Source organism: Hippocampus comes, unplaced genomic scaffold (genome assembly GCF_001891065.2).
Source record: "Hippocampus comes isolate QL1 unplaced genomic scaffold, H_comes_QL1_v1.1 scaffold2, whole genome shotgun sequence".
Lineage (NCBI taxonomy): Eukaryota > Metazoa > Chordata > Actinopteri > Syngnathiformes > Syngnathidae > Hippocampus > Hippocampus comes.
In genome coordinates, this window is record NW_017805139.1 from 1,299,049 (window position 1) to 1,323,014 (window position 23,966).

General features: G+C 42.7%; 1 protein-coding gene and 1 long non-coding RNA gene across 4 annotated transcripts in view; one reads left to right on the forward strand and one right to left on the reverse strand.

Annotated features, from left to right (window-relative positions):
• The window catches only part of fam189a1 (family with sequence similarity 189 member A1), a 92,394-nt gene that overhangs the window by 26,628 nt on the left and 41,800 nt on the right, over nucleotides 1-23,966 (forward strand). For all 3 annotated transcript variants that reach the window (XM_019867572.1, XM_019867571.1, XM_019867573.1), the window contains exon 2: nucleotides 17,901-17,957. In XM_019867572.1, coding sequence (XP_019723131.1) covers nucleotides 17,901-17,957 — 57 coding nt within the window. The remainder of the gene's footprint in view (nucleotides 1-17,900; nucleotides 17,958-23,966) is intronic.
• LOC109514446 (uncharacterized) lies at nucleotides 3,613-20,169 on the reverse strand. Its single transcript, XR_002167988.1, has 3 exons — nucleotides 20,156-20,169; nucleotides 13,877-13,881; nucleotides 3,613-3,710 (listed from the first exon to the last, which is right to left on the reverse strand). It is a non-coding gene; the product is annotated as an uncharacterized LOC109514446 (long non-coding RNA).

The window sequence follows — 23,966 nt, forward strand, 5'->3', positions numbered from 1 at the left end:
TTTTAAATTTTTTACAGGTTGAAGTGGACAAGAGTAGGAATGTGCAAAAGGAATTTTGGTGCCGATTGGTCGTAGTTCTCAGATATTTAGCGACGCTATCGCTCACGGGTGTCAAACTCAAGGCCTGGGGGCTAGATCTTGCCCAACACGTCATTTTATGTGGCCTGCAAAAGCAAATGATCTGTGTCAACTTGCATGAAAATCTGTACTGAAATGTCTAATTGTCATGTGCAATCGTCAAAGTTGAGATTTTGCAGTAATTTTGTTACCCTGTTTACAGTTATGAGAGCAATAATTGACCGAACTATTTTAGTTGACATGACTGATTTCAAAACTAGTAATCTATCAATTTGTTGTGTACAAGTAATAATACGATGGGATGAATAAACATTTATTTGCTTGCACTGTCATCCTCCGAAGGAGGACGTAAGGGAAGACCCCTGCTATAGTTTGTGGATGTTATCTCCTGCTACGACCTGTGGTTAACCACACTGTAGCTGTCAAGGCAGCAATTAAGCATTTGTCCGCTAAACAGAAGAGTTTAGCTGAGCGAAATCGGTTTCTTACCATCCAGACATGGATGGGGCTCTGTGATGTGGATGCCTGCTGCCACTCATGCAGTCGAGGAGCATCACGCCTGCCACCGGTCAGGCAGCTGAATAGCTTCGCCATTGCCCTCTTATCGGACCTCTCTTTCACGGACAGCCACAGGTCCACAGGAGCCCGCCATTCATGTAGCTGTAGCAGGGCGACCTTTAAGTCTATCTTGTCAGTGGTGTAGCCCGACATCGCGGTGCAAGTAGGACGTTTGAGTGTGGATTTGCAGCTGCGCAACCAGCCCCAGAGGTCGGCTGGGCGAAAGTTCAAAATTTAGCTTTGAAAAATCCAGAACGTTTGCACGCAACCCTCATGAGGATATATGGTGCAGAAAATGGAAGGATGAATGGACAGACTTTGAAAAAAGGAGGCCAACTGCAGCCAAATCTGGCCGCGTTCGACGCATCATTTTCAGATTAGTGGTGCTGGTGCACCGTTTGGAGTGGATAGGGGAAAAAAATGGAAATCAAGCCAATGTTTATAGATTATAATCTAATCTATATTTTGATTTACGAACACTGAAGTTTATGAAAAGCCTCTCAGAATGCATTGCGTTTGCTTGCATATCTTGGTTATCTACCAAAGATATTAAACAGATATGACCGTAAGTGCACGTAAACTACTGATTTCCTCATTCTCCTTTAACTGAGCCAGGAGAAGGCCAATCGTTGTGATATATTTTCAGAGGTTCAAGGGAGCCGAAGTAGAGATGTCCGCATACATTTCGGGGCCGACTGGTTCTCGTTATTTTTCGCATTTACAATGATTTTGAATGGACAAATAGTCTCCGGTGCCAACAGTGGCTCCCAGCAAGACATGGAGTGAGGGAAGTGGGGGTGTGGCTCTATTATTCGTTTTTGATGGCCATTCTGGAAGTGGTTAATTATTTACTGATTTCTCCAAAACAAATTGATAAAGTTGAAAATGCAAGCTAATATAAATTTCCTCATTAAAAAAAAAAAAAAACCTTTGGTGAAAAATTGAAGCTAACATGCATGTTTTTGTCATGTGGGAAGAAGCCTGAGCACTCAGAGAAAACTCTCAAGAGAAAGGCAATATCATCCCCCACGCTGTCCTTCAGTTAAACTCTCAGACCGTGTTTTAGAATTGGCTCCTGTTTTGTGCTGCATTACTAGAAAGGGGTTCAATGTAACATTCGATTTTATATTGAGTTGTTGTTCAGACAACACTGTGGAGTGTCGCCGAAAATGTTTTTCTGCAGCCAGTAATTAAAGATTGCGCATGCTGACTCCACACAAAAGCGATGCACTACAAGTGATGAAGGTATAACATCGTGGAAGGCGGGAGAATCCCAGCACAACTATCTCTGAGAACAACTATTCTAGACACTGCAGAATGTTCTAGAATATATTATTAATAAGCCAGTAAAAAAGCGAAACAGATACATAGAATACATCGTGTGATACTCTACACTTCATATGTTGACATCTTGCATGGCAGTGGTTTGCAGACCGAATTTCTGCATGTCTTTTGAGGGATAGAGCATCAAACACATTTTCCTATAAGGTTCCACTTCTTTGTCTTTGTGGTGACAATCACATCTGACTCCTATCCTTCCCAGAATGATTCAAGACGAGCCAGATCAACTGCACATAAATGGCTCATTGTTGAAGCTGTCCACCTACTGAATTCTACATTCATTGCATGTATGAATCAATCTTTCATGCTGTCAAACTGCCTGGTGGATTTATTTGTGACCAATGTTCCCTCTAATTTTCTATGCGGCTCAGCATTCACACAAAATCTATTCCTTGAATTCCTTGGACCACGGTCAGCAACATCACACTTGCACACGGCGGCCAAATCAGTATCACACCTGTCCAAAATTTGACATTAGAACATGTTACATGATGTAGGTATGCAACAAAAAAAGTGAAATATTGAAATGGAGCAAATGATTGATTAAAGATTTGTGACGTTCATAAAATTAGTCCTAGTTTGTAATAGTTAAGGATTTCTGCCACGTGTATCTTGTGTATCAGCCCGAATTGATTTGACCTTTTGACGTGTTCTATGGCTAAGCCAATCAACAGGGCTTGCGGGAGTGTTTCGATGACCACACAGAAGTGCATACACATAGCCGTGGGTCGCTCTGTTGTTGTTGTTGTTTTTTTTTTGTTTGTTTTTTTTTAATAAACTCATGCCATTCTCATCATCCTTTACCCACACGCTGACACAAATTTCTACATTCACCTTTTGTAAAAAAATATACAGGGGCTAGGGGGCTCTGACTGTGTATGACTGAGCCAGCCAAAGTGTGATCATTTGCATCTCGTTCATTGGTGACAAAGGCAGCTCGGGCTGCCAGAACTCATGTGAATTGCACGACACATGACCATCGACACGTCAATTATAAGTTGCAGTGATATGCATCGAATGTGCAGAGACATGAGTCAGCATCAAGGCTCCTTCCCCCAATTAGTTATGAGCGGATTGGTGAGGAGACGAGTAGATGAAGTGAACGCAGGACAACCCCCGCGTTTGCTCATACGGTTAGCTTCAGTAGAGCGAAATGTTCGTACCCGGATAAAACCCACTCAGCTAAGGGGAGGACATGCAAATTCCACAGTAAGGCCTGGCATTGAACCCTGGATTTCCGCACTGTGAGACAGATGTGCTAACCGGCCGACTACCATGCTACTGCTCTTGGAACAGTGTCAGGCAAAATGAAGTCCTTATGAGTGCTGCATTGTCATCTTCATCCCTCCATCCATTTTCAACACCACTTATCCTAAGCAGCTCACGCAGGGTTACTGGAGCCCAGCTGACTTTGGGCGGAAGGTGGACTAACCCATAAACTGGTCGGCAGTGAGTTGCAGGGCACAGAGATAGACATACTGTATTTTCCGCACAATAAGGCGCACCTAAAAGCATTCAATTTTCCCAAAAGCCGACAGTGCGCCCTATAATCCGATGCGTCTTATACATGGTGTTCAAGTCTGTTTACATTCCCAATTGAATTGTTTCCCTGTTAGTGTTCCTATGCTGGCTGCAGCGGTTGTGAAGGCTCAGTATAAATAAAGCTGTATTGTATGGTATTGTATTCCTGTAGTGTACCACCATCTAGTGGATGCATCGTGCAACCACAGCCACTATTGTAGCTTCTATGCGCCTTATAATGCAGTGTGCCGTATATATGAAAACAGTTTTAAAATAAGCCATTCATTGAAGGTGTGCCTTATAATCCGAAGCGCCTTATAGTGCAGAAAATACGGTACAACTATTCACATCCACATCGTCACTGAATGGGAACAGATCTCACGCTGCCCACACAAGTCAGGTGAGTGTACCACTACACCATCGGTGACTTTGCCATCTTCAACTTGCAATATGATAGGTGGGGACTTTAATCAGTGGCAGCCTTGTACTGGGTGTGTGCAGGAAACTGTACAAAAGTGCAGTGTTGTTTTTTGTCATCATCCCGTTTGAAATCTTCTGTTTGTTAATCAAGAGCAATTTCTGTGCACATCCTGAATCTGATTGCCTTATTATTGTGTTTCATTGTTCCTCAACCTCCTATGTGATTTTGTTGGCACACACTAAAAAACACAACTTGTATTTTGTAGATGCTAAAACAGTCATTTAAGTTGGAGCAACTTTGAGTGATTAGAAAGCCGCCCACAAATAAAATGTATGATTATTATTATTATTAAGATAGAATTTATTGACATTTGTGGCATGGCCCAGTGGTCGAGAACCTATGGCTCCCGAGCCAGGTGTGGCTCTTTTGAAGATTGCATCTGGCTCGCAGATAAAACAAAATATTCTCGCTTGTTTCATCCATCCATTGATTTTTCACTGCTCATGTCCTATTCAGGGCTGCAGTTGGCGGCTCGAGCAATTTTAATTGGATGATACTGGCCTACGTAGGCCGTTGCTGTGGAAACAGGTAAATCAGCCCGCTCAGTCATTAGCTCAACGCTAATCCTTCGATATATAAGATGGCAAATTGAAAAATAGATGATGAGTATGGTACACTTCAGGACGAATGGACCGAAGGACAAAATACCATCGATGAAACGGTCAAATGTTTTATACACACACACACACACACACACACACACACACACACACACATAGCTCCGCGACGGCATTATGACTTGGCAAATTTGTGATAATGAATTGTAAACCAGGCACAGCTGTGCCCATAAAAGCCAAGTTAACTGATTGTGGCAGAGTCACGGGTGGCAGCAAAGCTTGTCACTTTAATCATGGTTATCCAAATTAGTCATTGTCAGCCGATTCCCCACCGTACAATCTTCACTATTAGAAGTGTAGCGGGATGATAGTGTCCAAAATAATACTTGCTGTAACCCACCAGTCTTGTTAAGTGTCAACCATTTTTTCCCCTCCTTCATGAAATCGTTGGCTGGCACCACAAAAAAAAAAAATGCTCCACAAAGCTGGAGACACTACATGGGTTACACTTCCTTCTTCTGATTTATCACACCATGTGTGTGGTTGATAAATTGCAGGGTTTAAAGGGAAGCTTGAGGCCGACACCTTTTATAGAGGCCTTAGAATGACATAAATTGTGAGAGACGCTCTGGTCTTTTTGTTCTTTCGAATTGCAGAGATTGAGGACGCGGTGTGAGGGAGCCGCTGACAGGTTAAGAACATTGAAGAGACGCTGTCATTACAGGACAAATAGATCACAGCGGATGGCTTTCTGATCTTATAGAACAGAGTGAACACTTTTCCTGATTTTGTAAACTGTAAAGATGATGACCTTTTGGTAAATTTAAAAATACTGTAAGCGCTGCTGTGCCAATTTCTCGAATCTTGTTTATAGAGTTGTCATTATTTATTTTCTCAACACATTACATCCAGCCATCATTTTTAATAGCGCTTATTCTCTTGATGGACTCATAGAGGTGTCAAAGTTAATCGATTAATCAACAATTAATTAGCAAATTCATTGACCATTATTTTAATAATTGAGTAATAATTTAGAGCCATTGTTTAACTTAACAGGTACAACTGGGCGCAACAGGGCGTTTGCGCCTAACTTGAATCCTTGCCTGTTGTAGCAGCATCTCTCCTTTTATATTAAAATCAGGGCAGTCGGAGCTTTACATTTAACAAACAGAACTAAACTCGTGGGGGTCTGTGTATGATATTGGCAGGTAAACTGCAAGATCTCCCCTTGCGATTAACGTAGTCATCCGCATGTGACATGGGCAAATGGAGACCGCCTTGCACCCACTTGCATAGAATTGCTTAAATAAATACATACATGCATACGTAAATGAATAAATAAATAAAGTACCGAATGCCTGCAACTTTATGATGCACAACAGCGACTGTCTGAAAGAAGTGGTATTCTGGTCAGATTTAGAGTCCGGTCTTTTATGATGAGAGGATATCACTTACACACCCAACAAAGCAGTAACTCACCTCTTCACCCTCACACATAAACATTCTGTCCACTTGCCACCCTTTGCAGTCACATCCGTGGGGCTGCGGGGCAGGATTGTCCTGTCAGCAGCAGGCTGAATGCCTGATTCAGCTATTGATGCCACTGCAGTCATATCCAGGATGGATGTGAGGCCAGACTGAGGCTGCACTCTTTATGTGACCTTTTGCTCTCCAATTGCAATCACTTGAGTCCGAAGTTGTCCATCATGAGTTTCCTTTTCAACACACTATTAAATCTTCGGGTCCATGTAAAATCAACAACAGCAACCAGAGACTTCGTGTTGACCCATACTCTACTTTCTGTGAGACCACCCGGCCGACCATTGTATCACTGTGTTGCCATTAGTGTATGCAGGTGACAGACTTTTGTGTATAATTAAGAATACAAATCATAGTGCTTGTGTTAACTGCAAGAGACTTCGAAATGAAATGTATGACTCAACGGAACTGTGCTATTGTCTGGGAAAGTCCCCAGGCCCGTTCGACAATTGCAGTGGGACACATGTGAAGAGCGACTGAGTGACTCTCTTATTGTCTAACATAGACAGATTGGCAGGTGAAGTCGGGGTGGAATCTCTGTGGAATGTACTGTATATCATTACGAATAAAATTGAGGGCAATAGTGTATGGGGAAAGCAGGTACAAGACAACAAGAAGAGGTGGAGGTTAGCGCTAGAATGAAAGAATGAAAATCCAATTGTCTAAAGATGGGGAAAAAAATGATGCATATGTAGTGGTTATTGCAAACGAGATTTTTAAATGAGCAAAAATATTCCAAGAGACATGGCCCTATTTTGGGAAGCAAGCGGCCATGCGTTTGGCGTAAAAGTTTTGCGTGTTTGGGACCGCGATGTTCTTCACTGGGCAGTGCGGCGTAGAAGCCGCCTCACCCCAACACAACTGATAATATGGTAACAGAAAGTAGACTGGGCATCATCTTAATCGCATGGCCCTAACTGTGTGGCACAACTGTTGGCGGCGCTCACGCACGGAGGCACGTTCGTGGGTGCAATTAAGGCGGTCTCCAATTGTCCACGGGGAGATCTTGCAGTTTACCTGTCAATGTCATTCACAGACACCAGTGATTATATTTGTGTTCATGCAATGTCAAACACGGCGTACGCTCCGACGATCCTGATTTTAATGCAAATGAGGGTTACCTCTACGATTGGCCGGGACTCACCTAGGTTTGCGCTAGACTTGCGTTAAGATTACATCATTTGCAAGGGGAGATTTAGCAGTGTATGTTCTATTGTCAGGCAGGGGCTCCAGCGAGTCTAGTTCTGCTTCCGAAATGTAACAAAAAAAAAAAAAATGCGTATGCTCTGACGTCCCTGATTTTAATTCAAATGAGGAATGTCGTTATTTTTGGCCATGAAATACTACATTCCATCCCACAACGGTGCAATCACGACATTAGGCCCAGTTCTACCTGTGCAAAGTCTAACAAAATAGCAAAAGAAATAAAAGTCCACCCATGTGCTTTGTGCTCGACTTGCGCTGGGAAGTAAAATTCAAAGACTGAATGAAGACGCTGTCGTCACTTTTATGAATGAGGGACCTTTAATGTTAGAAGGCTTTCACAATGGTTACCATTTATTAAAACTGGACTGGTGGACCCAGAGAGCATTGAAAGTCCACATTCTTACTTGTACTGATACACTTACTCTTCTTTCCTGTTTGTACTGTGAGTTGTGTCAACGTCTGACTTTCGTTCTTGAGCAAAAACGAAGGTTCATGTTGTCTTGAATGAAAAACCAAATAACTGCTGTTGGCTTTGCAATTGTCAGACTTCAATTCAGTTGTGACACATCTACCTAGTGATGCAGTTATTACAACTCCGCCGAGGAAAGGTTACTTGATCTTTGTTAGGAAAACACAGCGTCGCATCAAAGGTGCTCTTGTGACATGAGAAGTGGTTGTCGCTGCGGGACATTGAGAATGCGTGCGGGTATGTATGGGTCTGTTTGTGCGTGTGCATTTATGCCTGCACGACAGTCTGTGCAAGATCTAGTTCTTGAGAGGCTCATGGTGCAATCGGGAGAGAAGGCACCAGGAGTTTTCCCACGGAGCTTCACCTCTATTACCTCTCCCTCATCTTGAGAACAGGCAGTCAGCTCGTTTTTCTTTTCAACATTTTACACGAATGTTGTTGACTGTTGCTAACTGAACTGCTCTGTTATCACCTCCAACACAAACACTTTGGCAGAGATTAAATGCACCGCATTCGCCAGAGTCTTCTTAACTGTCCTCTTGTCGAGAGAAAGATTTATTCATCCATCCATTTTCATGTGCTCATTAGACAAAGCTGGACCCAATCCCATCTGACTGGTCGCCAGCAAATCAAAAGAGATGGAGATAAAAGGCGATGTACATCTGAACATTTGTAGCGCTTGAGAATGCTGTAAAATCTTGAGAAAGTAGTGCAAAGGCTGACCAAGGCACCGACTATTTCTTCCCACGAAACGCAGACCTTTTACATTCACAGTTTTTTTCTGAATATTTAGTCTAATGCGACGTTATTTAATTGTTCGAGCTACGTGATCCCCATAAAGAATCAATACAGAGGCTCCTGTTGGCACGAGATTTTATGAAGCGGCAACAGGCGACAAGAATGACTGACACGCATGACGTAACATGAATCAAGGCCTCTTTGTACTCCCTCATACGTGCGAGCGATAACAGCCGCGTTGCATCATATACTGTCGCGCAGCAACACCGCGAGAGGTCTGTAACACATGACGCACACACTTCAGAAATTGTTGTTGTGCGTAAAATGCCGTGTGCATCATCCTTCGTGATTGGTCCGTTTAGTCTGTGATGATGCAGAACATGAGGCCTCTTTGAGGGTCATTTATTTGTCCCCATGGAAGAGAAGATCCGCCCCACGCAGCTTGTTGCTGCTACTGCGAAACAAGCTAGCTTGGCGCCAGCATAGGTGATATGCACGTGTGTAAAGACGCCTACACACACACACATACGACCGACACTGCCTTCTTGATCAATTTCGCAAAACAGTCCCTTTATTCTATCAGGCACGGTCTGCAATGTTGTCACGTTGTTCCCTCTTTCACAAAATAAAAACTGCAGGTGGAATCGGCCATAATATGCAGAGGATACGCGGAGGAAAAAGAAAAAAAAAAAAAAAACATGGACTGGTTGCATGCGAGTATAAAGGCAAACTCGTGTGGTCACCGCATGGAACATTTAATGTCCATCCATCCATTTTCCAATCCGCTTACCCTCACGAGGGTCGCGGGCGTGCTGGAGCCTATCCCAGCTGTGTTCGGGCAGGAAACACCCTGAACTGGTTGCCAGCCAAATGCAGGGCACACATACACAAAGAACCATTCGTGCTCACAATCAAACTCACACCTTGGGAAAATTTGGAGTGTTCAATCAGCCTGCCATGCATGTTTTTGAATGTGCGAGGAAACCGGAGTACCCAGAGAAAACCCACGCAGGCCCGGGTAGAACATGCAAACTCCACACAGAGAGGTCAGAGCTGGAATCGAACCTGGTACGTCTGCACAGTGGGGTCGACGCACTAACCACTGACACACCGGGCCAGCCCGGAACATTTAATGTGATTTATGTCATGTAGCTTTTAACCAATATTAAGTTAACCAATCCACTTAAAAAGAAGGTAATTTAAAAACGTAAATAACAGATTAGAATATATAAATAAAATGAGACTAAAATACAATAAATAAAGAGACACCGGCATGAAATTCATTTGCTTTGCGAAAACAAACCATTTACATGCCCATCGTTTGGCCACTCAGACAAATGTTGGCCAGATTGTGAACAATGCATCGCCACACAGTACCGAGGCATTTTGTTTAATTATTTAAAAACAAAGGCAAAGAGAGCAGTTAATGGGACAATCAGCAATGCAGGACAATGGCTGGCGACTCGGCATTTTGCGGATGATGTCAGTCGCCGCAGATCGCCGAACAAAAGCATTTTCACTGTCTAATTATGAAGCTGTGTAGGTCGCATTAAAAAACAAAAACAAAAAAAAAACGAATGACAGTCTGCTTAAAATAGTTTTAGCCATTAATATTACCGTATTTTCCACACTAAAAGGTGCACTAGATTATGAGGCGCACCTTCAATGAATGGCCTATTTTGTCATTTTTTTCATACATTGGGCGCACCGCATTATAATGCGAGATGGAGCTACCATCAAGGAAACGGCAACAGAACGATCAGATGTCAGTAAAACTTTTTTAATAAAGCAGCGACAGTTCACTCAACCAACATCAGGTTATAACATTGACTCGTTAACGTTGATCTCGCTTGTCGCTGCTCTATTTTCGTGTTCAACTGCGTAACCGATCGCCTTAAGTTTGAACTATGCGTTGTCAGCATGTCTCAAGCAAGGAGCCATTTTGGGGGTCGAAATATTACCGTAATGACCATACACAAGGCGCATCAGATTTTTAGGCGCGCTGTGAGCTTTTAAGAAAATGGAAGGCTTTTAGGTGCGCCTTTTAGTGCGGAAAATATGGTACTCAAAAGAAGGTTGGACAAGTTCACTTCACACTTTTTATTACACATTACAGCAAAAAAAAAAAAACTTTACTCAATTTTATTAGGTCAAGTGGTTGCATAAAATAATATGATCTGGACCTAGATAATTTTTTTTCAGTACCATATTTTCTGCACTATAAAGCGCTTTGGAGTATAAAGCGCACCTTTCATGAATGGCCTATTTTAAAACTGTTTTCATAAATAGGATGCACCGCATTATAAGGCGCATAATAATAATAATATTAATAATAATACATTTTATTTATAAGCGTCTTTCAAGACACCCAAGGACACTTTACAATCAGGAACAAAAACAATAAAACACAGTATGGGTTGAGCAGCGGCAGCCAGATGCGCCAGCGTTCACTCAACCCCGATAGTCGGACCGGCCACCGTAGGTTAAAGGTGACCTGCTTTTTTATTTTATTTTATTTTTTAAATACTTTTTATGAAAGTGAGACCGAAGGTATGCTAAGAATGCGGTGTGCACTAACACAAAAATATATCATTTTAATAACACGCACACAGACATACAAATGTTTTTGGTTGGATTTTCTTTTCCCCCTCTACACCCCTCGTGATCGACTTAGGACCAGTCCGCAAGCTACCGGTCAATGGCAATCGACGTGTTGGGCACCCCTGCTCCAGAGTGACACGTGGCACGTGAGTAGAAAGCTCCCACCAAGGAGGTGCTGAGCCTTACCCATGTTTGAAATGGCATTGTATCAGAGCAGTTTTATTCCAGTCCAGCCGTTTCCATGAAGGAGTCACTGCTATGGCTGCTAAGATGGCATAATATTGGACACATACAGTAGGTACCGCTTGTGCAAAGACAGGAGCAGTGGGTGGCTGACATGCCACGCCTCCTTGGAGCAGCAGCGAACATGCTGTTGTCCTGCTGTTTCCATGGCAACGCCGCTGAGGTGCGGCTCAGCTCCAAAGCGGAGTGCTGATACGAGGTGGGGGGAGGGTTTTCGAAGCAGAAGCAGGTGGCGGGTGGTGAGGAACGGGAGGACAGTTGGGGGGCGGATGTTGGGGCATGGGGGCCCTTGTGTTTGAATAGCGGGAACACAAGGAAACCAAACGCTCTCATCTGTTCACTCCGTCAGCGTGAGCTCAAGAAAACAAGCAGCGTTGAATCACATGCTTCATTCACCGTGCACATGTTTGACGCTTATGTTGATGGTCAATTCCTTTTGCATCAATGCTGTAGCATATTTCAAGGCATGCACGCACGCACGCACACACATACATACACACACACACACACACACACACACACACACGCACATACATTTAGATCACCACAGTCACCGCCAGAAAAGGTTACTTCAAGGTTGCAGCTAAAATTGCTTCACCAGCTATAAAGCCTACTGCTCACCTTCGTTTGTCTTCCATTAGGGCATATTTAGACACACACACACACACACACACACACACACACACACACACACACACACACACAGACGGTTAGCTGTAATTCTTTTCATTTTGAGCTATTGTTGTTTAAGGCCGTTTGCATACTTGCTCGTGGTGGGACTTGAGACTAAATACAGTAGATGCTTTGAAATCATGTCGTTTCATTTGAATTGAATAGTGAATATTTTTCAATATGAGTATTTATTCACAGAAAAGGCATATAAGTGAACATCAGAAACAACATTGAATTCAAAACGAATGAATCCATTATATTACAACACTTTTCCTACATGAACGTGCAGCACAAAGTCCTCCCCACAATAAAATCAAGCAAACCAAATCCCAGTGCCACCCACACACACAAACAGATGCACACACATGCACTTTCACACACATCTTGTCTCCCACATAACACGTGCGTCCTAAAAGGAAGGGAACTCAAGCGCTATCGACTGTCATACACAAATAGATACCTGCATATGCTGCATTTTGTGCTCACAATCTGAGTTGGCTCAATCCAAATTTTTGAATTCGGGCACTTTATTTTGACCACACATTCCTTTTGTAATACAGGCTGTAACAGTGTGGTCATGATGAATCATAACGAATAACCACATCATCACAAATCTGTTTTTGCTCTTCTTTCAGACAGTTTCTAAAAGGAAGTCGCTTGGCTCTGAAGAGAACTGTTGCCGCTCATGTTTGGGCCGGTGTTTGTGTTAAGCGCAACACTTTTTGCATTAAGCTGATACAGTAGGCTTGCGCTACTTCAGTGATAAACATTCTGGTGCATCCGTATTACCGTGTAGCCAAGAAGTGGGGCACTCATAATAGTTCCGTGTCGCCTGGGGTGCAGAAATGGAAAAGCGCGATTGAATGTGTTGCGCTTTCTGTAATTAATTCTAATCAACATGGTAAACCTCCAGCCCTAGGAAACGCTCACAAAGTAGGACAGTATACTTTCATTACGACGAGGAACATTTATCACAGCAGGAAACCGCAGTTTTTGATTTTCACTTACATTTGTAATCATTAGAGGACATTCTACAGGAGGCGGCAACCCAAGGCATCATAATGTGCTTAATATATCAGAAGTGACGAAGCTGGCAATGTGGCAGAACCAGCAGAAGGTGAAAGCTGAGATGTGTTGCACAGTGCTACAGTCTTCCGTCAAGATACGTACGCTGACACTTTCACAAACGCACTCACATTCAGGCATCAAGTGGAACTGAACATGAAGGCCGTGCGCATGTATCCGACAGATTGCTGCACCCAAGAGTTTCAGTGGAATAAGTCGAGCAGAAATGTGTCGGTGGCTCTCTTCAAATCTATTTTCATTACATTTCCGAGGCATTGAGGTGTGTATGTGTGTGTGTGTGTGTGTGTGTGTGTGTGTGTGTGTGTGTGTGTGTGTGTGTGTGTGTGTGCGCGTGTGTGTGTGTGTCTGATCGAGGGTAAGTTAAAGAGCGTTTGAAGCGTAGATGGTACCTGCTTGCTTCTGTCAATGCAGCAGCTGATGGGAAATCATTACAGATCCTGGCAAATGGCCACTATGTGGTAACCACGGCAACCACACTGCTCCATCCATCTTGACTGTGGTGATGTTTTAAGAAGGGCCCCGCTTTCTAAAGCCTCACTCTCCGTAATGGCTTCTTTGATTGGCACCATGCATATGAAGAAGCCAAGATCAAGGGTGCTTCGTCTTCGCTGTGGTGGTGAAAGCACATGCGCTTGCATATGGATTGGTTTTGAAAGAAGTCCATTGGAGAAATGGCTAATTAAAGTAACTTAGTCCGAATTTGTGCTACTATAAAGTTTCACAACCTTACTTTATTTCAACCTACTTTCCGAAAACCCGCCATTTTCACTGAAGTTATAATTCAACTTTTTCTCAAGTACATGAATACTCCCAAGAATTCAGTCACATGTATAAAAGTGCTCAATTTGGTGCTGATCCAAATTCGAATTATGTTGGCCTGAGCACACTATTTCTGTTCCGCTGAGTGCCGTTCTTGGGCGATGATGCCAAGTAGCTTTTGAGTCACGATGCAGTCCCGCTCTTCTCCGTGGTCTAAATTACGATCGCAATACAATCGCTTTCTGAGCATCTTAACTCTGGTTGGGTTTTATTGCGATGAGATTAAACAAATATGATAGGTAGCCCAGGTATGGCAGTGATTACAATGGTATCCTTGAAATGGCATGTGTTGTTTATCCTACTGCTTGAGTCCTTTTGCTCAGTTTTGCAGTTCTAGTGCATCATCCGTGTTTTTTGATAATATAGAATCTATAGTATAGATGATGTGTATCATTTCTTGTCATGCTCATTCCTTCCCCATCTTCATCTGTGTTCCTTAATTGTATTCTTATTCTTTCCAGACACAGTCAGCTGTGCACCGAATCGAATATGATCCCAAATGAGAGCTGCCTTCACAAAGATTCTAATGCTCAGTTTTAATTTCAGAAGTATTTAACGTTGTGTTTATGATCGTGAACTTTATGGCATCATTTATATCCTTCCAATATTTTAGGCAACACATAAAAACATCAGATATGAAGATGCACATGTACTTCGTAATTAGTGCAGGGGTGTGCAACTGCTGGCGCACACTCCAAGTTGAGTGACCCCCTGCACATGCTCAGACATTCCAGGGTGACAGCAGTGCAGTGCAGATGATAAATGAATGATAGGTCACTGGAATGGATGCAAGTTTGCCACTCAACTCAAACCAAGTCTCTCTCTCTCTCTCTCTCTCTCTCTCTCTCTCTCTCTCTCTCTCTCTCTCTCTCTCTCTCCCCCCTTATATATATCGATTTATTTCATATACACACACACACATGTATATATATATATATATATATATATACATACATATATATACCAGGTTTTGGTGACTAATGCTACTAAGTATTGCAAGCTAATCCTGTTCTCTGAGCAGAGAAGAAGAAAAGCCTATTTTGATGAGAGCCGATCCATCACATGAATGCTGCTCATATATCATTTCTTACAAAAACAATCCACGGGCTTTATACGCCTACATACGTGCTTGTATTGCCGTCTTTGTGATGGCTCTTGATACGACATAGTCTCTGGCCTATCCTGTTACTCCACAGTAGATAAACCAAATGTGAAACTGCTCTGCTGGTTCTGTGAAAATATCAATTTGATCCATTTTATGTCTGGCGAGAAGTTTGACTTGGCTTATCATATTGATCGCCTTTATTTTTCGCCATCACTGTCACAACATTAGAAAATGAATCAATTAACTTGATGTGGTATGAGGGTGCAAAATAATAATTGATGCCAGACTGCATTTTAATTTATCCTCACAGGTTGTGGTCTCTGTAGAGCTATGGTAATTTGGGCATTTGCAGTGATGAATATGTTTACATTTATTTTCCATACAGAATAGTCTGATGACAGTTTTAGTTTGTGAGGCTCTCCATAAATGTGTGCGTGTGCGTGTGTGTGTGTGTGTGTGTGTGTGTGTGTGTGTGTGTGCGCGCGTGTGCGTGTGTGTGACTGAGTGAGTGAAAATAAAACATTTGCATGCTATTTATTATCAGTGTGAAGACATGGATGCAAGACTAAAACACAATAAATTATATTCAATGAAGCAATATACCATCACTGATATGTTGCTGGTGAGGGGCAAGAAACACAGAAATTGAGTGGCATGTGGGAAAGCCAAATGACAATGTGGGGAACACACATGCTGGCGTTTCATAGAAGATGGAACTGGCTGGAAAACATGTTTACCATCGCTGCAAAAATAAACACGTTTTGATTGCAGGGAGTATATATGAGACAGACATGCAGTACATGACATGACTATAGCATCAGATATGGTCGCCTGAGCTCTGTCAAACAAATCTAAATGAAATTCAATCTCAGTGGTGACTGAATGCAAAACCCAGTGAGTCATGTGAGACGATCACAGACTTGTTGATGCTATGGAAAAGAGTCAAACTTAGAGTGATGTCATGCAGATAATAATGCTGTGGACAAATGCTATTTGACAGTCCATCTCTAGAACAGAGTGTGGACGATGAGGATGATCGCTGCTGACAAACTGGCTGACCAGATAAAGGCAATGCTAAATGGGCTAGACAAGGCAGCGAAACAAAACCGGAAAAAGAGACTAACTGACACTGACACATACACTTGTCTACAAAACAGAAAATCTCATCGCCACATTCAAGCGTAGTGAGCCATCGCATGTTTATGTGACGCTGGTGCCGCCTATTTCGCCTGTTGATCACACTATCAATACTGATCATTTTGCTGCGTGCGCCACTCATGCATGCACACGGCTAGGTCGATATCGAATCATTTTGTAGAATCGATAATCCTATGATTTTTCCATCGAGTAATCAGTCCATCCCAAGAATGTTCCCCACAGAGTCAGTCCGGTCCACACATCTTCACACATCATTGCAAATTACACTCAGTGCATCGGTGCTTGCCTCCCGTGGAGACCAAGAGCACGGCAACGGCCTGCTGCTGGAACCAAAGCTGCTATTGATTTTGGCATCAGCCACCGCGGGCAAGCGAGCATGCACCCGCACGGCTCCCAGCTGATATACGTGGAAGACGGGGGGGCGAAGGGTTGAAAGGGGGCGGAGAACAGGTTTATGCTACGGTCAAACCGAATGCGTGCGCAGCGTTTCTGGCGGCGCTTTTCTATATACTGTCAGTGCAGTTCATGTGATCAAGCAGAGATCGTGAAGGGTTGAAACTCAGAGGAAGCAGATTTTGTGGCAGGTGTGAAACTTTGACATCAGTGCCAGCCGATAGGCGTTGAGAATGTATTTACTACATCTCATGCATGTGCAGAACATGAAAACATACGGTAAACTTGGTTTAAAACACACACTCACACACACACAGCGTGCTGAAAGAAAAATGTGGGACAACATGGGACAATATCATTGCCGTCTGTGGGACCGAGAGGTATGAAAAAACATCGCAAGCTTCCTTTAGCAGCCGGGACTAAGAGACAAAAGAGCAGTCTTGGCAAATTGGGAGCAAGGAAGGTGGAGTACCTTGTGAGTGTTGAACTGTCAACCAAGATGGCCTTGAGCAGGCAACATCACCACTAGTCACCAGATTAGAAAAAAATAGCAAAAAAAAAAACTGCAACGTGTACATGTGTAGATGCTAACGTGTCCCCAAGGACAACATGAGTAACTTTTGGGCCTGTTCTAAAAATACCTCATCAGTGATGGGACACTGTGACTTGCTAAGAAGAATTAAAACAAAAGAATGTTAATATGTTTGTATTTATTTAAAGTTAACATCAGACACATTTCTTAATGTACCAAATGTTATATTTTTTGTTGAAATATAAAAGGGATGCAATTCAATGACGTCACTGATGGCGTAGTGGGACACACGCCTCATTTGTACGCGGACTTTGTGGGATCGGATCCCATTCAGTGGTGGTGTGAATGGTTGTTTGTCTCTATATGTTCCGACTGGCGACCAGTTTAAGGTGGAGTCTGCCTTCCGCCTGAAGTCAGCTGGGATAGGCTCCAGCAACCCCCCACAACCCTGTTCAGGATTAGCGGTGTTGAAAATGGACGAAAGGATAATGTTCAATGAAGAAAAAAAAATGCTCTTTTAATTACCTAATATTTTCAAAAAAGGACATTTTAGAGCTGTAAGTTTGATACCATGGTCACGTTATACCGCAATATTTTTGCTCACCGTCACCGTACCGTCAGAATCTAATATTGGCCCATGTGTAGTAATGTGCAGTAAAAATAAGGCCAAAGTTAATCAGTTCAACCTTGAATGTACACATGACTGTGTTCTTCTGGATCTACTCATCCTTGTTGTCATGTGTTTTCCTTTCTTCCCGGATCAATTTGCTCTTTCAACATCCTCTGTGTACTCTTTCCTCCAGGTTCTTCTCTCTGGGCTTATCGGTGTGGTGTCATGGAAGAGGCCACTCTCGCTGGTGGTGAGTTTGATCTAAATGCCTCCATGCTGCGCTGCTAATTTGACAGACTGATTCCCAAAAAGAGCCTTTTATTGTGAAGCTTTACTTGTGATCAGATCATCTCACCAAAGGCTGAGAACAAAGCCCAGTTTGAAAGTGGAAATTGTATGTAAGAAATTGCCAAAGCTACAATTATACAAGAAAAAGAACAATACTATTTCATATTATTATTTTATTATTATCCTAAAAACCTGAGGAAAATATGTCCAGAATTGCAATCAAGCAAAAAAAAAAGAAAAAAAAGTTTATTTGCATCTCTGATTTTAAAATGTAAAAATGTGTTGACCGGTGTTAGCAAGAAAAATAGGAAGGCAGGCTGAGACCCCAAACGTCTTGGGCAGTTTTAGGGACTGAGGAGAAAAAGTTTGAGCTTTACCAAAGTGATGGAAAGGCTGAAGTTATGAGAAAGGAGGGATATGCTCATAACACCAAACACAGTCCCCTCCAAAAGTATTGGAACGGCAAAGTCGTCCTTTGTTTTGTTGTGTATGGAAGACATTTGGATTCCGGATTAAAAAAAGAAAACTATCACACAAAAGTTCAGGATTACATCTTTTATTTCATGAAGTGTAAATGAACATTTCGACTGCCAAAGTAAAGAAAGATGCAAACCAAGTGATTGAGAGCAATTGCATCGTGTATCAAGATAAAAACACTTTGCCAAACTTAAACTAATAGACCTGCTAAAGCGGAGACTCAAAGGAGTCAGCCCTACCAAAAAAAAAAGGGGGGCTTATGTGAGAGCGCGGAAAAACATGGCAAAAGAAGACTTGTGTATCTGACACAAAAACAGATGTTGGATTGTTGTTTCATATTTTCTCTCTAACTTTTGATCTCAAACCCAAATATTTTGAAGGTGAGTGTATTCGATCACACTGAATAAACATTCCAGTATTTGTGTCTTTGCGTGAAACATAATAACACAATAATGCTTGACTTGTGGAATGTTTCCATCCCTTACTTTCTTTTTTGGTGGACAAGAGCAACTTAGCTGACTGTGGTCATGAATGATTAAATGGTTGAGTCCTTTTTACTCTGCCATGAAAGCAATCCTTCTATCGGCCAATCACGTGTCAGAAAGTCAACCCAATTAGAGCCGGACAGATCACTGGAGTGTCAGTTGACGCCCTTTGATTAAAAATCATTTTGTGGCAAAATGAATCCACATTCCCTTTCCCTGTGTGTGATACAGTGCTTTAAGTAGATGTATACTTGTGATTTCATTGGCCTGTTATTTAAAGTAGACATCGTTTTGTTTAAAGTGCAGCAAAGCTTTGAGCCTCTCATCTAACTATTTCATGCTCTCTTAATGCCCTAAATAATCTCATCTCATTTCTGCGGCTTTAGTACATTGTCTTAAACCTCCTCATCTCCTTCTCTCTCTCTCTCTCTCTCTCTCTCTCTATGCAGATTGCCTGCCTTGCTCCCTTTAGTTTTATCACCCAGCTAAGCAGATCCTCTCCAATCACATTTCTGTCTCCCTTCCCCCCAACTTTCTTTGTGTAACGTTAGACCAGAGAAGAGATTTGATTCATAGCGTCTTTGATTCAACGAAAAGATGCCATCGTTTCGAGAGAGGAGCAGAATATATTAATACACATACTGCATGAGCTTTCTTTTAGTGCCTTAAAAAGCGTCACCAATTTTTCTGAATAGTCTGTGTCATCGTAGACGGCAGTCTCACTCCTGTGCTTCCCTGGACCTTTAAGGTGATTTGTCGTGTGTGTTTCATGAATGTTGCTCGCTGGTCATGTTCAGTTCTGACAGGCGAGATTTGACCCCGATGTGTGAACCATTTCACTTTAAGACTGAGGCCTGCAATTGGTCTCAGCCATTCTTGTCCAAGTGAAGAGTTTCAAAGCTCTCCTGTTATCTTTAAATTTTCCTTGATATTTTTTCTCCCCCCTGACCATTTAAAACTCCCGAAGATTACACCCGTAATTCTCAACTCCACTTTTTTTTCCCATGTAGCAGTTTAAAACAATCATTGCTGCATATAAGTGCTGTACAAGGAGTAAAAATCAGTCATACAATAACAAGCAGGGGAAACAGAAATGTGACTGCTATTGAACCGATTAATTGATTAATTGAGCAATTATTTCTCAAATGTACTTTTTTCAAATGCATTTCCGATTTTATTTTAACAAAATGTAAACAACAATGTTTTTTTTTAGTTTTCAATCATCTATGATAGCCTTGAATCAGAGACATTCGCCTTTATGTCAGTTTCGTGGTCAAATGAATTTGACAGAACCTTATTGATAGAACAACTTTTCTTGGAAGCCCTTTCACTTGAGATCAGTTCTTTAAGTGGACCGGCAGTGAGTACCACCACCTCTCAATTTTAGCCTCTGGCGTACCGGGACTTTTTACGGTATACCGGGAGTACATGAGCCCATAGTACCCTCTCTCGTTCTATTTCTCCCTTGCACTTTGTGAGACACGCCTGTCCTTCGTGAGGCAGCCTCCATCGTGATGTGTCCGTCGGCAACGAAACAGCTCTGAAAGCCGACTCTTTGAAGTGAACGATGAGCGCAAAGCCGTCCTCATTGTTCACTTCAGAGAGCCCGTACATGATTGTCAAAGTGGCGGCAGTTACAGCACACAGGAGGGAGAGAGAACAGAGGGAAACGGAGCAGCGAGAGACAACACAATCGCGCTCGTAAGGAATAGGTACGAACTTCAGGGACAGCGGGAAAAGGAAACATCTCAACGTAATTGACACTACAAAGGGAGAATGTCGCATCTGCAAAAAAAAAATCTTTTCTGATATGAACCCTGTCATACACCCTCTAACCTGATAACATGATAAGCTGTCCACTGTAGTCACCACTGTCCCTGAAAAGGTTAATGAAGGTGCCAGTGGCTGGGTTTCCGTTGCAAATTGCGCAATAGCAAACTGGTAACAGAAACACAGAACGTTCATAAAAACTCTCAAATATCACCAAGGTTTTTGCACTCTCATGAGGAAGTATATCGCAAAAGTGTCACAGAAACACATTTTTTTTTGCATTTCCGCTCGTCGTGTGACCCTTCACAGCCATGTGCATGGGAAGTCACATGACTAGCATTCCTCTTATTTTCATGGTATGAGACGCTACACAGAAGACGGCACATATTGGTAAACCTCATTAGCCTCATTTGCAAACAACTGAATGTGCATCATCCGTAAACACACCTCTTGCGAGAATATGAGATTTTACGAAAATTACAAGATCTCGAGATGGGATGTTACGAGAATTATGCTTTGGAAGCCAAACACTCTGAAATGGAAACACAAGTAGAAGTGGCACTTGACCGAAATTGTAGGAATATCACTTTTATTTTGCGACAAAGTGTCATGGAAACCCAGCAACAATTTCTAAGGCAGTTGCTGCTTGGTGCTGGATGGAGACTGTGCATTGCAGCAATGTCCGTCCCTCTTGACACAATCTCCTCCAAAACAGAGCAGATCATTTTTAATAAAAGAAACCAGGTCAACTCTTTAAAGCAGAGCTAAATTAGAGTATCTCATGACCAATGTTAACCACACACAAGTTATCTAGGTGCTGTATTTTGTCATTTTTGTCTTGCATATTTTAGGTTCACTTGAGCATTGAGTGTGAAGTGGTTGGGATGAAAATCAGCACCTCCAAATCTGAAACAATGGTCCTCAGTCGGAAAAGGGTGGAGTGCCCTCTCCAGGTCAGGGAGGAGATCTTAGCCCAAGTGGACAAGTTTAAGTATCTTGGGGTCTTGTTCACGAGTGAGGGCAGGAGGGAGCGAGAGATCGACAGGCGGATCGGTGCAGCGTCTGCTATGATGCGGACTTTGTGTCGGTCTCTCGTGGTAAAGGAGCTGAGCCAAGAGGCGGAGCTCTCAATTTGCCGGTCGATCTACATACCAACCCTCATCTATGGTCACGAGCTATGGGTCGTGACAAAAAGAACGAGAACCCGTGTACAAGCGGCCGAAATGAGTTTTTTCTCCGCAGGGTGTCCGGGCTCTCCTTTAGTTATCTCTAAAGGTGAGAAGATCAGCCATCCGGGAGGGGCTCAGAGTCGAGCCGCTTCTCTCTCCTCCACAGTGAGAGAAACTAGATGAGGTGGCTCGGGCATCTGATTAGCATGCCTCTTGAATGCCTCCCTGGTGAACTGTTCCAGGCACATTCCATCGGCAGTAGGCCCCGGGGACGACCCAGGACATGCTGGAGAGACTACCTGTATGTCACCCAGCTGGCCTGGGAACGCCTCGGGATCCCTCAGGAAGACCTAGAAGAAGTGGCTGGGGAGAGGGAATTCTGGGCTTCCCTGCTAAAGCTGCTGGCCCCGCGCCCCCCCGGTCAGCGGTAGAAAATGGATGAATGAATGGATATTTTAGTTTAGGTTTTGTTATGCTTTGGAGCACCTATGGAAAAGATTATCAGTATGATATTACATCTACCCTTTTTCTATACTGCTTATTCGGTTCCTGGCCATTGGGAGCTGGAGCCTATCCCAAATGATTTTGGGTGAAAAGGCAAACTACACCCAAATGGGGACTGAACTCACGCTGCCTACACAGCACGGAAATCCGACGAGTGGTTCTTTGTCCAATAAAGAGTGAAGGAAATTGAAGCCATGACTGCATTTGCCTTCCGTTGGAATCCATTAATCAAAGACTGTGAGTGTCCAACCTTCTAAATGTCCGTGACTACTGAGGCGGCATCTGTTTGCTTCTCAGCTCACCTCACAGGAAATGAGATGCGGCTGACTGTTTCCAAATCACTGCATTCTTTTTTTTTTTTTTTTTTTTTTAATTCACGTAGTCCCAAATTTGTTGGGTCTTGTGTCCTTGACGTTTGACACCGGTGCTCTAATCCAACTATTCACTGTTTTGCACTAGCGCATACTGAACCCATCCTGCCTGCCAGGAAATCAGGTGAACAAACAACTAAATACGTGTCTACCATTAATCATATACAGGGAGGTGGAAAAGTCGGTGTCCAGTTGTAAGAGTTATCCAGAGTTCTTGATTATTTATCTCCCTGAGTAAATCTTTTTGACATTTCTTCTCAGATAACCATGGCAGGTAATTACTCCAAGGAAATAATAAAACAGGACTGAATGATAGCGCTTGCTGAAAAGGTTTGACGGTAAAATTTATCGCCAAATTCCTTCGCCGACTTCTGTTGAAACATTTTCTGCATTTTCTGACATCCAATCCCGTTTGATAACCAAAGATCTTTTGTTGGTTGTTTGTAAAATTACCTGCCTTGGTTACCTCACATGAACTATTTTAAAGAAATAAATTATGAAACAGGGTAAAAACAATAAAGAATTCTGTATAACTCTTACAGCAGTAAACCGACTTTTGCACCCCCGTACAATGGCAAAACCGAACTGGAGATTTTACCCGACTGACTTTTTAGGATAGTTGAAAAGTTAAAAAAAAGTCATTGTTGGTGTTGTGGTTTACTAACCTGACTTCATTTGTGAATGTACACTAAGTATGGATGTTTGTCTGTGTCTGTATTTGGGCCCATTGATTGACTTGTGACCATTCCTGGATGTATGATAAGCTCCAAGTATGGATGTTTGTCTGTCTCTGTATTGGGCCCTTTGTTTGACTTGTGACCATTCCTGGATGTATGATAAGCTCCAGCTCCCCACAACTTTTAACAGGATAAGCAGTAAAGGAAAATGGATGGACGAAACAGCTACAAGTAAATAGAATGTAGGATGAAAAAACATGCAAAAGAACTCAATGAAGTGAAGAACAAAGCTTGAAAGAAATAAGCAAAACAACAACAAAAAAAATGCTCTCAGAACAAATGAAGTGATGGGATACAGGTGGGAGGGGAGGCCCAAACACATGCATGAGGTCAGCCTCTTCCTTTCATGTATGACGCCAGGAGGTCAGAACTGATCTCACACACACACACACACACACACACACACACACACACACACACACACACACACACACACACACACACACACACACACACAC